We start from the raw sequence: 14,623 nt of genomic DNA, 5'->3' as shown, positions 1-14,623 counted from the left end.
AAGCGCAGACACTTTTACCGTGTAGTTTCATCTGTTTGTTTTCATCCTCAAAGGGTTGAAGCGTCAGAGGCTCGAGACTGACCAGGGACACTTTGCTTGATTCCCACACGATGCTCAGTGAGCTGAAGTTGTCAAACGTCCGCGCTTGGTGGTCAAAAGCTACGAGGTCCAGAAGTGAGTTGCGGCAATTTGAAACTGGGACCTTAAAGAACAACCCAAACATAATCACTCAAAATCACATTTGATCATTTTACAAAAATACCACTTTATCAATACTCAGGTGGGATTGTCATATTGAGGAGGGGGAAACAACATGCGTACCGGGTCTTTGTTCTGCTGCAACAGACGGCATGCTAGTTCCTGCTGCGGAATGACGTACACCGGGACCAGGGTGAGGCGTGACGGAGGAGCGCAAACAAACTTGACTGATGCTCGCTCTACAGCGGGGTAAGGGTTGGTCACACTGGCCTTGTTTCGCATCCTCACCTCCAGCATCTGCACATTTATGAAGGATCACTGCAAAGCTCTGACACTGGGTCACCATGGAGAATACATTTCTTCTCTGGGAACAGAATACAATTTATACAATACAATACATCCTGATTTATATAGTGCTTTCACAACAGCTGCAGCTGTAACAAAGGGCTCAACAAAACAGTTAACATAAAGTTGTTGGAACTAACTTTCTGTTGGATTAGTAGTGTGTTGGGACATCAATGCTGTGCCCAATGCTACAGTATAAACCTAGAAATCTTTGAAGAATAAAATGTTGAGCACTTATTGGTGTTGTTAAATGAAGAAAAAGTCATGTCCATCTAGTCCCAATGATCTACATCCGGTTTGTTATTTGGTCAGCATGGAGGAATTACCTGCTCTCCCAAGGCCCTGCAAGTTGCTCTGACCAAATGCTGGTCAGAATTATGGGACAGCGGGCTGGTCAGAGTCAGGCTCACACCTTCTTCCTCCTCAGCTCTCAACTCACAGAAGAATTTAGAGGGCTCCAGAACCCAAGGCTGAGGCCCTCCCTCGAACAGCATGTCTTTCGAGGAACCCAGCGTCACCACAGCCACGGACACAGGGTCAATAGCCTGACAAATGAGATCATCGGGACAATCGCCGTCCTTAAAACAGAAAAGTGTCTTTTTTTTCTTTTTAAAGATTATTTATTTAAACAGACTATCAGGTCAAGCAGGGTGTCACATCGCGTGCTCGCCAGCAGGTGGCGGGTTTTTCCCTCCGCCTGTTCGGCACACCTGCCCGTTATTTCGGGCTGATTACCTGCCTTTATTAGGCGACTCCGGCAGTCATCTCACTGCCGGAGAATTCCTTACCGTGCCATTGCTCTCTATTTGCTATTCTCGTCGCTTGACAATTTCTCTCTGCCCTATTGCCTTACGGCCTCAATCTTCGCGTACTTCATATTGTGATCAAATTGTTATCATCGGTTCTCCTGTCTCGGTAGTTCCTCGCCCTTTATCGTTTCGCGAGCGTTTTCGGTTGTCTTCCTTATTTTTTCCTGGTCCTTATTTGACCAGCGTTTTCTGTTACCGTTTTCCCTGTTCGGGCTCCTTTTGTTCTTTATTAAAACCCCTTTGTTTCTCACAAGATCTTTTCGTTGTCTGCTTTTCCGGGGATCCACCTCGTTTTTTTCTGTTGTGCACGAGGCGATTTCTCATCGCCTCGGGCTCAACGTGACACAGGGAAATGTGACGATATTTATGGTGGAGATGAACATATGTATCGTTCCACTTCTCTCCTTTTGTCTATATTTTAGTTAAATTTGAAGTTTATTTTTAATAGGGGATTATGGCAGCAAGAATTATTTTTTTTAAGACTCACGCTGAGGGGAAGATAAGCTGCAATGGTGATCTTTGCACTGAGGTGAACGTTGCCATGGGTGTAGCTGACCAAGAGCGTGGTGTAGCCTGGGGTCAGAGCTTTGGCCATCAATCCACTGCAGTGGCCTTCGCCGGGAGACAGTCGACCTGCAAGGCATAAAGAGAGGTGTTTGGGGGAGAGAGGAATGCAAATATCCGCCATTGTTCACCAAAAAACAAAACAAAAACAAAAGACTACTTTTTTTCCTAGTGTACTTTTTCAATTAGCAATTCGAGATTGAATTGAATCTGAAATGGAAATTTGAAGAGATTCATTGTTTCAATGTTCAACAAGCCCCATAAATGGGTCCCACCCAAAACATTGACGTAGAATTAATGTATCGCTGGCCTTACTGCTTCAACCGACAAATGAATGTAAGAAGAAGCAAAATAGACGGCACGTTTACCCTCAAACACATGAAATACTTAAATGGTCTGTTCCAGTAAAATAGCTTGTGACCAGTAGTAGATCGCACTGACAAACTATCTAAAACAGGATGATCAACGAATGAGCATCTATTAGTGAGTGACCTTCACTTGAAGGCAATTCTCCGATGAGTGAGGCAAATGGCAACATGAGGAGAAAATTATCTTTTTTGCATTGACGCAGCTGCTAGACATCAGAATCCATTTGCAGACTCACCTTCAAGCTGCTGAAAGACGCCTTGGTTTTCCTCATCAACCTGCAGGTCAAAGTGGGAGCAGTCACTCAACATGACAAGCTCCATCCCCTCTTCCTCCAATACGCCAAATATTCTGAGCGGTAGTTCTAGAATCGTGCCCACTCGGGCCTCCACTCGGCAAGGAGCAAAGTCCAATGCCACAGGTTCAACGACGTATACCTACGGGAATGAATATATTAAAAGACATTAGTGTCAAAGTTGGGGATCAAGGTGTACACAACATCACGAAGTAATTCGACTGACAACCTTGACAGCCCCAAAAATGGAAGAGTTGTCTTTTTTTTAAGATAAAAAAAATATACTACACATTTTTCTATAAATCTGATACTGCACATGTTAGATTAATACATTAAAAAAATTGCTGTCGGCAAAAACGCAGAGTGTCCAGTGAAGTGAGTGAGTTAGTGCATTGTTAAAACTGGATGCCTCCAAACAGTTTTGTTTTCAACTATCTAATAAAAAGAAACAATTCTAATAACATCTGCATTAAGATTCATCATTTGCATTTGTAATTAAAACACGGTTACTTTGCAAATACTTCATATTCCTTGGCTCATTTTTGGATATTGTGACAAGGATTTTTCATTCACATGAAATTTCGGTGTTGAATCCATTGACAACATTTTTAAAGACTTAGAAAATGTCACTTGATTCTTTGTAAGATTGATTTAGGATGGTAGGAAATGTCACTGCTCGATTGTGTGCCAAATCAAGTGACTTTTTGTGAACTGAAGGCAGCATCACAATCCGTCGTGTCAAACAAAAAAAAAATGGATCCAGACCTGACCCAGATTATGCATTGAGATACATTCATTGTTTGTAATACATGTCATTGGCATCATATCTAATGGTATTAAGCAGCAAAATAACAAGCGCACTGCACATCAAAATGATAACAGGCTTGAGCGGCCCTTTTCATAAAAGACAGCTGATGCTAACAAAAGTGGAAAATGTGAATTTAAAAGGACCAGTTCAAGACAAGTCAGGTCAAGTCAAGTACAACTTGATTGTCAAATGTGCTGTTTGTGCAACATAAAGCACAGATGAAATTTCTTTCCTCTCAACCAGACAAGACAACAAGAGGAGCCGCTGCGGATGCCCGCGCCGCCATCAATAGAAAAGTTAACATAAGATGACAAAATAATACAACACAACACATAAGACACAGATAGTCGTGACATCTGAACCACTTTTCCTGCATACACTTTGTTGTTTGAAGCAGTTATAGATGAAAGAAAGAGGAGCGAATCAAAGTGTCCTTTTCACCAGTGATCCAAGACGTCATGCTAAAAATGTGCACAAGTCAGCTACAAGCTAAGTTTGAAAGCAACAAGAACCTGCAGCATCCATTAACGAAAAAGAGATTGTCTCTCATCTCATGTCCCCTGTAAATCAGCTTCAATTCCAAGCCGCGACTCCCAGTTGCACAAACGCACCGGCGCGCTGCGCTGACGCTCCTTTCTTCTCATCGTCGGCTCCTCAAGCCATGCATCCATCCAGCCGCAGACTGTCCAACAGCACCGACCGTAGCATTATATACAAGTTGTCCCACCCAAAAAATGCATGTGATAACTGCTGCAGAAAAATCGCAACGTAGTTGAGAGCTGATATGCGCCAACGTTGTGTGTGGCAAAAAAAAAATCTCTTTGAAAAGGTGATGAATCACCTGCATGCCATGCATCATCATTTAACAACTATAGATTCATAATTCTGAATTAAATTGGCTGAAGAGTAAATGACAGACATTATCAATGATGCTGTCAGTCACCAGACCTTCAACTCTCCGAAGTGGAGTTGTTTGCGCATATCCTGTGCTTTCACGACGCTGACACCAATGTCACTGACTGTCGTCATCACGCCTTGCACAGTCACTGTGGCCACATTAGGGTTGGACGAGGACCATCTGAAATTTCCACTGCCACCTGTTGCCTATCCAAAGCAAAGAGCAAGAACCTTTCAATGAAATTGAATGGAACAGTATGAGAAATAAAAAAAAACACACCTTTGCTTATAATCAGTCATCGTCTTGCTCATCCAAATGAATTATACCTTAATTGTGTACTGATAAGGTCCGACCTTGGGTTGCCATGGGAATGTGAGAATACTTGGACTGAGAACAATAGGTTGATAGATGTCCACATCGTGTTCATTGTGGACTGGTTTAGCGAGTGGATGGACCCCATCCTTCGAGAAGCAGAAGAGAGTCACTGATCAAGTTGACGACATTTTTTTCGGGATAAACTAAAGATTATTGTCATTTTGAAATGTGAACAAGTATAAATCAAACTTACTTCATCCTCAACAGCTGTCAAGGTAGCATCAAAGACACTCAGGCCGTCTTTGATAGCTTTGACCCTATGGTAAGATCCATTCAGGGAAGAGTGCAAAATGTCAAAGAATTCCAGAGGGAAAACAGAATCGATTCGGATATTCTGCCAAAAGAGGAGGTAGAAAAGCAACGTCAATAACTTTGCTTTATGTAGCATTGTAATGAAGGTGGTCACAGTAAAGCTGTGAGCTGAATTTGAAAGTGTGTCATATGTGAGCAGAAACAATCGTTATCACATAGCTGGCATCCCGTCATGGAATATGGCAATCGGATTCGTGACGCATTACCGATCTCGTTTGTGAATTTCACATTTCGAATTTCCGCGTTCACTTTTTGCTCCTTCGCAACAAAGGGAAGAACGCACAGAAAATAAAAGAGCGCTTCGATAACTAACACCCTCCTAGTTTTGTTCCCAGTCCACTGCGGGCTGTGAATTATATCTGTATGAAAATGGCCACTGCTAATTATACTATTACAGCGGCTGGATGTCAAAACTACATTTCACCTTTTTATATTTGCCCGTGTGGTGGTCCACTCGCCTGACTTGGTGGCGGGGAGCGTAGGATCGGTTCCGACTCGGTGACGGTGTGCATGTGGATGCGAAGAGTCGCTTCATGTGCCCTGCAACTGACTTGCGACCACCAGAGTGCAGTCTGCTTTCCGCCTGAACTCAGTTCGGATAGGCTCCAGCAACTCCCAGCGAAACCGTTCAGGATAACCGTTGTTGAAAATGGATGAAAGGATGTCATTTACTCTTTTTCTTTCAGTCCGTTATTTTTCCCGCTGTTGAGGATGGAGCCGGAAGTTACGAACGGAAACAGTTCTTCATAACTTCATTTCACATTTTCAATGTACAATGTACGTTTCATATTTGCACAGACACAAAGAACTTAGCGCCAAGGGGCTAATAACTAATATGACAGACATTCAATGTGTATGCAAAAATACTAAGATTCAAGGCAAGCCGATTACACATTTGATTTTCGCTCAGCCCACCCCACGCCAGCAAAACCAAAATGTGTATTCTTCTAAAATTAACCAAAGGTTATCTTTCAATAAAACTTGTCACAAAAATACATAGGTGACACCAGAAAGATTTTACTGACGCACAATGCCAGAATAGAATACCAGTGCCCCACCAGTGTCTTTCATGAACCTTTTTTGCATATATAAATCAGGTGAACAATTTGAATGACATTTACTCACTCTTATTTGTGATTAACTAACGATTGTGTAAAAGCCAGCCTTTCTTCCAAGCTCCGGGATCTCATCCATAAGAGACAGATCAAATTGTAACCATGTGAGATGATGAGGCAATCTCTTTCTGAAAAAGCACCCTTATTCTGTTCTTTCAAAAGGATTTGACATAGGGAACTATTTTTCCAATCACTCCAAACCTCTTTCATGGACTAGTTCATCAACAAGATTCATTTTACTGTGACAGTGTCATCGACAGGTGCTCTTCGACTGAGGTTTACTTACGGTACATCAGATCAGCACAGCTTGTTGCCAGATTTATTGAGTACCGGTACTTCAATTAGGATATCATAGTCTCAACCCATTTCCAGAACCCAATTTAAAGCTGAAATCAAACACACAGGTTTGAAAAAGACTTTTCGCACTCACTTTTCTCTTTCAAGACAAAAGCAAGCAGGAGTGACTGAACTAACCTAAGTAGGCAGGTTCCACCACAAGCAAAGTGCTGTCGGTAAGACGAAACACTCCTTGCACCCGAAGCCCTAAATAATATTTGTCAGGAAAATTGAACCAGACCATGTACAGCTGTCACATGTAGAAACCTTTGGAGGGGAAGCCCGCTCAAAATTAAAAGGGAGTACACGGAAGAACAGAAACATATTTTATTATGAAAGTCACTGTACTGTGTTGTCTGTATAGTGTAACTGAAATGGCTTCTGTGTTACTGCCCTGTTACTGTGAAGGAAAATTGTAAATAGTACTGCAATTTATCCATTTGTGTTCATATTGTATTTAATTGAAAGATGTTTGTTGTTTTTTTTTCTCTTTCTCCTTTCTTCTTTCTACATACATTCTAGCTGCTGGAGGCTGTAAATTTCCCCAGTGTGGGACGAATAAAGGATATCTTATCTTATCTTAATATGACATGGAGAAAAATAAACAATGGTCACAGTATCAATATAATGTGTGCAAAATATTCATTTGTGGCCAACAATACAAATTTGTAGCGAAGAAAAAATTGAGAGGTCCTCATCAGTTAAAATTAGTTTCTCATCAATGACAACACAATAGCTGCCCTAATCTAATTCAAATCAAGTTCAGTACAACTTTATTGTCAAATGTTCCACATAAAGCACAGATGAAATTGACTTCTGTGCTAAGACATTCCGATCAAACAATATAAATGAGCCAGCCTTCTTGATGAAACATAAGCTGTGTACATACATCTACTGATGCCTAGTCTGGACACATCATCAGTGATGTTCCTGGATTCACTGGACGTTTCGGGTCTTTCAACTATCAGACGCCCTCCTCCAGGTGACCCAGCCGGGGTTGATCAAGTCCCGGCTTGTGTCCAGACAGCTAGCTAGCTACCATGACTCCATGGATCTCCTCTTTTGAGCCACAGCCATCTTGAGGCTCTTTCTGCCGCTTCAGTGGTATTGCGGATGGCTCTCCTTTTCCTCTCTCCATCGATGCCTAAACTACAGTAGGCTCTGGCCAAGGAACGGGCTGCAAATCCTCTGCAACCAACCTCCACAGGGAAACACCTTGCTCTCCAACCAGCCAGCTGGCAGTCGCTGACCAGTCCTGCGTACTTGGAGAGCTTCCTCTCAAAGGCTTCTTCCAAGCGATCTTCCCACGGCACTGTCAGCTCCAGCAGCACTGCTTGTTTGGTGGACTCCGATACGAGGACAATGTCAGGTCGTAGGGTGGTAACTGCAATATGGCTGGGGAACTTCAGCTTTTTTTCAAGATCCACCAACAACTGCCAGTCTCTTGCAGATGTCAGGATGCCTGCAGATGATGTTCTGCTGGCCGCGATAGGCTTGTCCCCAGCTCTGACAAAGGCAATGTCACGTTCTGCTCGAGGGGAATAAATCGCTCCGAGCAGAACAATGAATTAAATAAGTTGGATCCCAGGTAAAGCAGACAAGAGAGAGTATTGTCACAAAATAAGGTGTCTTTTAATGACAGAACGAAAAAACAACAGAAAGAGCCCGACAGGGAAAAACGGTAACAGAAAACGCTGATCAAATAAGGATCAGGAAATTAACAGAAAACGCTGATCAAATAAGGATCAGGAAACAAACAGAAAACGCTCGCGGCAAAGCAAACGCGAGGAGATAATCGCGCTGGTGGTAATAGTAGAAAAATACGAAATATAGAAAGTCGAAATAAGTGGGCAACAAGTATAGGTCGTAAGGCAAGTATGCAACGAGGCAAATAGCAGTAGCGCAAATAGAGAACGAGAGCGAATAATGGCTCGGCGAGGAATTCTCCGGCAGTGAGATGACTGCCGGAGTCTCTAAATAAAGGGGGGTAATCAGCCCGAAATTACGGGCAGGTGTGCCGATGGTGGAGGAGAAAACCCGCCACCTGCTGGCGGACACGCGACGTGACAGTACCCCCCCCTCAACGGACGCCTCCCGGCGGACTACCCGGTTTGGAAGGGTGTGCAGCGTGGAAGTCGCGCAAAAGGGACGGATCAAGGATCCAGGAGCGAGGCACCCACTGCCGCTCCTCAGGCCCGTAGCCCTCCCAGTCGACCAGATACTGGAACCCCTTTCCCCTGCGCCGAGAGTCCAGGATGGCACGAACCGTGTACACCGGGTCACCGTCGACGACCCGCGGAGGGGGCGGCGGCGTGGGAGGAGGAGCCAAGTCACTGGAAGAAACGGGTTTGAGAAGGGAGACGTGGAAGACGGGGTGCACCTTCATGGTAGGAGGTAGACGGAGCCTGACAGCAGCCGGGTTGATGACGGCCTCGACCTCGAAGGGACCAGTGAATCGAGGACCCAGTTTCGCCGAGGAGCCGGCCAGGCGAAGGTCTCGAGTAGCCAGCCATACCTTCTGCCCCACCACATAGGAGGGGGCCGGGCGCCGACGACGATCCGCGATTTGACGATTTCGGGACGCCGTGCGGGACAATGCCGCCCGGGCCTCCCTCCACATGCGATGGGCCCGCTTGAGGTGGTGTTGAACGGAAGGGACCTCCACCTGCCCCTCCTGCGACGGGAACAGCGGCGGCTGGTAACCGTACGCCGTCATGAACGGGGATCGGCCGGTTGCGGAGGAGACGAGGGTGTTGTGTGCGTACTCCACCCATGGCAAGTGGTCGACCCATGTCGCGGGTTGGTGGAGGCACACACAGCAGAGGGCCGACCCCAGATCTTGGTTGGCGCGCTCTGCCTGTCCGTTGGACTGGGGGTGGTAGCCGGACGTCAGGCTGGCCGTGGCTCCGAGGGACCGGCAGAACCGCTTCCAGACGCGTGACACAAACTGGGGGCCCCGGTCCGACACAATATCTGTAGGGAGGCCGTGGAGACGAAAAACGTGTTTAACCAGGAGGTCGGCGGTCTCCAATGCCGACGGCAACCCGGACAATGGCACGAAGTGGGCCGCTTTGGAGAAGCGGTCCACGATAGTGAGCACGACTGTGTGACCTCGGGAGGAGGGAAGACCCGTCACGAAGTCCAGCGCGATGTGTGACCAGGGGCGAGGTGGAATGGGCAACGGCTGGAGCAATCCGGCCGGGGGTCGATGGGAGGACTTGCCGCATGCGCAGGAGGTGCAGGCCCTGACGAACTCCGTCACGTCGTTCCGGAGTTCCGGCCACCAGAATCGCTGGGCGACAAGTTGTACCGTCCGGTTCACCCCTGGATGGCATGCCACCTTGGACCCGTGTCCCCACTGAAGAACCTCCGACCGCAGGGACGGAGGCACGAACAGTCTCCCCGCCGGACACCCCGCCGGTACCTGCACCCCCTCCAGGGCGGTCTGGATCCGCTGCTCCACCTCCCATTGAACGGCCCCCACGATGCACTGAGCCGGGAGGATGGTCTCTGGGGGTCGGTCCACTTCCGGGGGGTCGTGGAGACGGGAAAGAGCGTCGGGCTTGGTGTTCTTGGAGGCTGGGGAGTATGTGAGTAAGAAGTTGAATCGGGTCAGGAACAAGGCCCACCGGGCTTGACGGGAGTTGAGCCTCTTGGCGGTACGGAGGTAAGCAAGGTTCTTGTGGTCCGTGTATACCGTGAATTGTTCTTTTGCCCCTTCGAGCCAGTGTCTCCATTCCTGCAGAGCCGAGACAACCGCCAACAGTTCACGGTTGCCAACGTCATAATTGGCTTCGGCAGCAGAGAGTCGACGGGAGAAGAAGGCACAGGGGTGCAGCTTCTGGTCGACTGGAGAGCGTTGGGACAATACCGCCCCCACCCCTGAATCCGAGGCGTCCACTTCTACAACGAAGGGAAGATCAGGGTCAGGATGTTGAAGGACGGGGGGACTGGTAAACGCCGCCTTTAGGCTAACGAATGCGGCCTCCGCGGTAGAGTCCCACTTAAAGGGGGTCTTAGTTGACGTAAGGCGGGTCAGGGGGAGCGCCTTCTGACTATAGCCGCGGATGAATCGTCTATAGAAGTTTGCGAACCCCAAAAAGCGCTGCAGTTCCTTGCGGTTAGACGGGACTGGCCAGTCCCTGACTGCCAGCGTCTTGATGGGGTCCGCTCGTATTCTACCCCGCTCGATTATAAACCCCAGAAAGGAAATGACGGGAACATGAAACTCACACTTCTCCGCCTTGACGAAGAGCCGGTTTTCTAATAAGCGCTGCAACACCCGCCTGACATGTTGCTGGTGTTCCTCTTCTGACCGGGAGAAAATCAAAATATCATCCAAGTAAACGAAACAAAAAATGTTGATCATATCCCTTAAAACGTCATTAATGAGGTTTTGAAAGACAGCGGGGGCGTTAGTGAGTCCGAAGGGCATGACCAGATACTCAAAATGGCCCAGAGGGGTCTTAAAAGCGGTCTTCCACTCATCTCCCTCTCTGATACGGACCAGGTGGTAAGCGCTGCGTAAATCCAATTTAGAGAATATAGTGGCGGATTGCAATGGGGCAAAGGCGGAGTCTAGCAATGGTAGTGGGTAGCGATTCTTTATGGTGATGTCGTTTAATCCACGGTAGTCGACGCAGGGGCGCAGAGTCTTATCTTTTTTGCTCACAAAGAAAAAACCCGCCCCTAACGGTGAACGCGACGGTCTGATGAGGCCTGCGGCGAGCGAGCTGTTTATGTATTCCGTCAACGCCTCGCGCTCAGGTTGAGACACCTGGTACAGCCGCGAGGACGGTAACGGAGCGCCCGCCTGCAGGTCAATAGCGCAATCGTAGGGGCGGTGTGGAGGTAAAGAACGCGCTCGATCCTCACTAAATACCTCCCCGAGGTCCCGATAGCAATCCGGCACTCCGTCAAGGCAGATTTCCACGGAGGGGGTGACATGTTCGTACCCCCCGACGGCCGACTGTAGACAGTGTCTATAGCAGTAAGGGCTCCAGCTGTTGATTGCTGGGCGCGCCCAGGAGATTACGGGGTTGTGTACTCGTAACCATGGTAACCCGAGGACGAGGGGAGCGTTGCGAGACCGCATGACCAGAAAGCGCCGCAGCTCGATGTGATTACCCGAAAGTTGGAGCTTCAGTGGCTCCGTTCTGTGGGTTACGACCGCCAGGAGACGCCCATCGAGATCGCGAATCCGCTTCCTATCGATCAGTCTCTCTAACGCACAACCTAGCTCGGAAGCGAGCTCGGTGTCAATCAGGCATACGTCCGCTCCTGAGTCCACCAGGGCCCGAACCCGCTTAGACCGGGATTCCCCAGATATCGTTCCCTCAAGTACTAGTCTGTTCGGTTGCGTGTCGACTCGATCAGACTTGGGGTTTAACGCGCGTGACGGTGACTCACAGTACTCATGTTCGAAGGAAACAGATGATCCCGGGTGATTGGTGATGGTTGAGAGGGAATCTCTCTCCTCGCCACCAATGTTCTCGCTTCCCAGCTGCATAGGCTCCTCTGCTGGTGCTGTCTCCCGGAATACTCCCCCACGTTCCCGGCTTCGCTCCCTCAGGCGATTGTCCATGAGTAGGGCGAGATCGATCAGTTCTTCCAGGTCGGTGCTGTGATCACGGGTCGCCAGCTCGTCCTTGAGTTGGGAGTTTAATCCTCGGCGAAACAGCCCACACAACGCTCGATCCTCGTAGCCGCTTTGCGCCGCCAGGATCCGGAACTCGATGGAGTAATCGGCGACCGATCGTCTCCCCTGGTGGAGGGCGAGTAGCCGACCCTCTGCCTCTCGACCCCGCACGGGATGGTGAAACACCCGGCGGAATGCTGTCACAAACTCCGGGTACGATGATCGGAGATTTGGCTTGGCCTCGCTGGTCGCAATCGCCCATGACGCCGCCGGACCTGTCAACAAACTCATAACGTAGGCCACCTTGGCGGCATCATTAGCGTAGGCAGACGGCTGCTGGCAAAAAATGAGCGAGCATTGGTGGAGGAAGTGACCACACTGCCCATGCTCACCCCCGTAACGAGGGGGGTGTGGGAGCGAGGGTTCCCTCGACATAGTGGTCTGAGAGAGGGGTGCCTCCGGAGTGGTTGGATAGCTCCCTGAGGGGAGGAGTCTCCGTTCCTCCACCCGCACCAAACGAGGTTCGAGTTCATCGAACCGATGAGCCAGCATGGAGACCGTGCCTCGGAGTTCCGAAATGGCTTGGCCCTGCTGACTCATTTGCTGCTCTTTTCGGGTAAGAGCGGACAATATTCTCTCTACATCCGCGGGATCCATGGTGGCCGGAGAATTCTGTCACGTTCTGCTCGAGGGGAATAAATCGCTCCGAGCAGAACAATGAATTAAATAAGTTGGATCCCAGGTAAAGCAGACAAGAGAGAGTATTGTCACAAAATAAGGTGTCTTTTAATGACAGAACGAAAAAACAACAGAAAGAGCCCGACAGGGAAAAACGGTAACAGAAAACGCTGATCAAATAAGGATCAGGAAATTAACAGAAAACGCTGATCAAATAAGGATCAGGAAACAAACAGAAAACGCTCGCGGCAAAGCAAACGCGAGGAGATAATCGCGCTGGTGGTAATAGTAGAAAAATACGAAATATAGAAAGTCGAAATAAGTGGGCAACAAGTATAGGTCGTAAGGCAAGTATGCAACGAGGCAAATAGCAGTAGCGCAAATAGAGAACGAGAGCGAATAATGGCTCGGCGAGGAATTCTCCGGCAGTGAGATGACTGCCGGAGTCTCTAAATAAAGGGGGGTAATCAGCCCGAAATTACGGGCAGGTGTGCCGATGGTGGAGGAGAAAACCCGCCACCTGCTGGCGGACACGCGACGTGACAGGCAATGGTTTTATTGGAGGTGCGGAACTGTTTAGCCCATGCCAGCCCTGCGGTAATGGCTTCAGCGATAGTCTTAAGGACTTGATCATGCCTCCACCTGTACCGTCCATCTCCAAGTGCCCTTGTGCAGCCACTGAGGATGTGTTCCAGGGTTCCTCGCTTGGAGCACAGTGGGCACGCCGGTGTCTGTGCTATGCCCCATGTGTGCAGATTTGACGGGCTTGGGAGCACATCATAAACTGCCTGGATGAGGAATTTAATGCGTTGAGGCTCTGCTTTCCAAAGCTCTGCCCAGGTCACTTTCCTCTCAACTGCGTTCTCCCATCTTGTCCAAGCACCCTGTTGTTTCATTCCCACAGCCTTGCAGGTTCTTGTGTCCTCCACTGCTGCTCTCACCTCGTCCTGGACAAGACGTCGCCCCTCCTTCCCCTTGGTGTTCAGCTGGGGAGATGGAAAGGATCCTAGCCCAGCTCGACCTCGTGTGACCACTCCAGTCAAGCACCTGTGCCGGAGCCTTGCATCTGCCTCTTCAACCGCTTCCTCTGCCCTCCATTTCCTGCCAGTCCTCACTTGGATCCCAGCCTTAGCCACCTTCGGATCTCTTGAGTCCCTGTATTGAACCACTTCTCTGGCTCTGGTGACCTTAAATTCCTCCTCCAAGGATTTGAAGGGCAGTTGCAGTTTGTTGCTGTTTCCGTAGAGAGCGATGCTGCTCAGGCTCTTTGGAAGTCCTAGCCATCTCCGGAGGTGGCTGCTGACCTTCCTCTCTAAGGTCTCAACTGTCGAGATGGGGACGGAGTAGACCAGGAGGGGCCACAGGATCCTGGGAAGAATGCCGTGCTGGTATACCCAGGCTTTAAACTTCCCCGGTAGGCCTGACTTGTCCACTGATTTCAGACAGCCATCCAACTCATTGCTCCTGAAGAGATCCTCATCCTGAAATTGCTGTAATAATCAGCGATGAGATCTCTGCATCTGCTGGGTACATGATGCTTTGTCAGAGTGAGCTGGACGAGCTTGTGTGGAATGGAGCCGAATGCATTTGCCAGGTCAAGCCACAGCACTGATAGGTTACCTTTGTTCTCTCTGGCCTCCCGAATAAGCTGTGTGACCACACCGGTATGTTCCAAACATCCTGAAATTCCTGAGATGCCACCTTTCTGGACGGATGTATCGATGTAGGAGTTCTTTGCCAGGTAGGTACACAGCCGCTTGGAAACAGCACTGAAGAAAACCTTTGCCTCAACACACAGCAGGGAGATGATGCGGAACTGGTCTAGCTGAGTGGAGTTTTCCTCCTTCGGGATCCATACCCCTTCAGCCATTCTCCATTGTTCAGGG

At 48.7% G+C, this 14,623-nt stretch overlaps 1 protein-coding gene across 2 annotated transcripts in view; it reads right to left on the bottom strand.

The window, feature by feature from the left end:
* LOC127596241 (nuclear pore membrane glycoprotein 210-like) overlaps positions 1-14,623 on the bottom strand; it is a 49,532-nt gene that overhangs the window by 23,545 nt on the left and 11,364 nt on the right. The window contains exons 1-9 of one of the 2 annotated variants that reach the window (XM_052058502.1): positions 5,395-5,618; positions 4,852-4,992; positions 4,610-4,744; positions 4,334-4,489; positions 2,521-2,719; positions 1,840-1,985; positions 870-1,088; positions 322-495; positions 19-202 (exon numbers count right to left, since the gene is read on the bottom strand). In XM_052058502.1, coding sequence (XP_051914462.1) covers positions 19-202; positions 322-495; positions 870-1,088; positions 1,840-1,985; positions 2,521-2,719; positions 4,334-4,489; positions 4,610-4,744; positions 4,852-4,992; positions 5,395-5,505 — 1,465 coding nt within the window. In that variant the 5' untranslated portion in view covers positions 5,506-5,618. Of the gene's footprint in view, positions 1-18; positions 203-321; positions 496-869; positions 1,089-1,839; positions 1,986-2,520; positions 2,720-4,333; positions 4,490-4,609; positions 4,745-4,851; positions 4,993-5,394; positions 5,619-14,623 lie in introns of those variants that run through there. The other variant, XM_052058503.1, reaches the window with a different exon arrangement.

This window comes from Hippocampus zosterae, chromosome 2 (assembly GCF_025434085.1).
Source record: "Hippocampus zosterae strain Florida chromosome 2, ASM2543408v3, whole genome shotgun sequence".
Taxonomy (NCBI): domain Eukaryota; kingdom Metazoa; phylum Chordata; class Actinopteri; order Syngnathiformes; family Syngnathidae; genus Hippocampus; species Hippocampus zosterae.
This window is presented reverse-complemented; position numbering and strand designations above follow the sequence as displayed.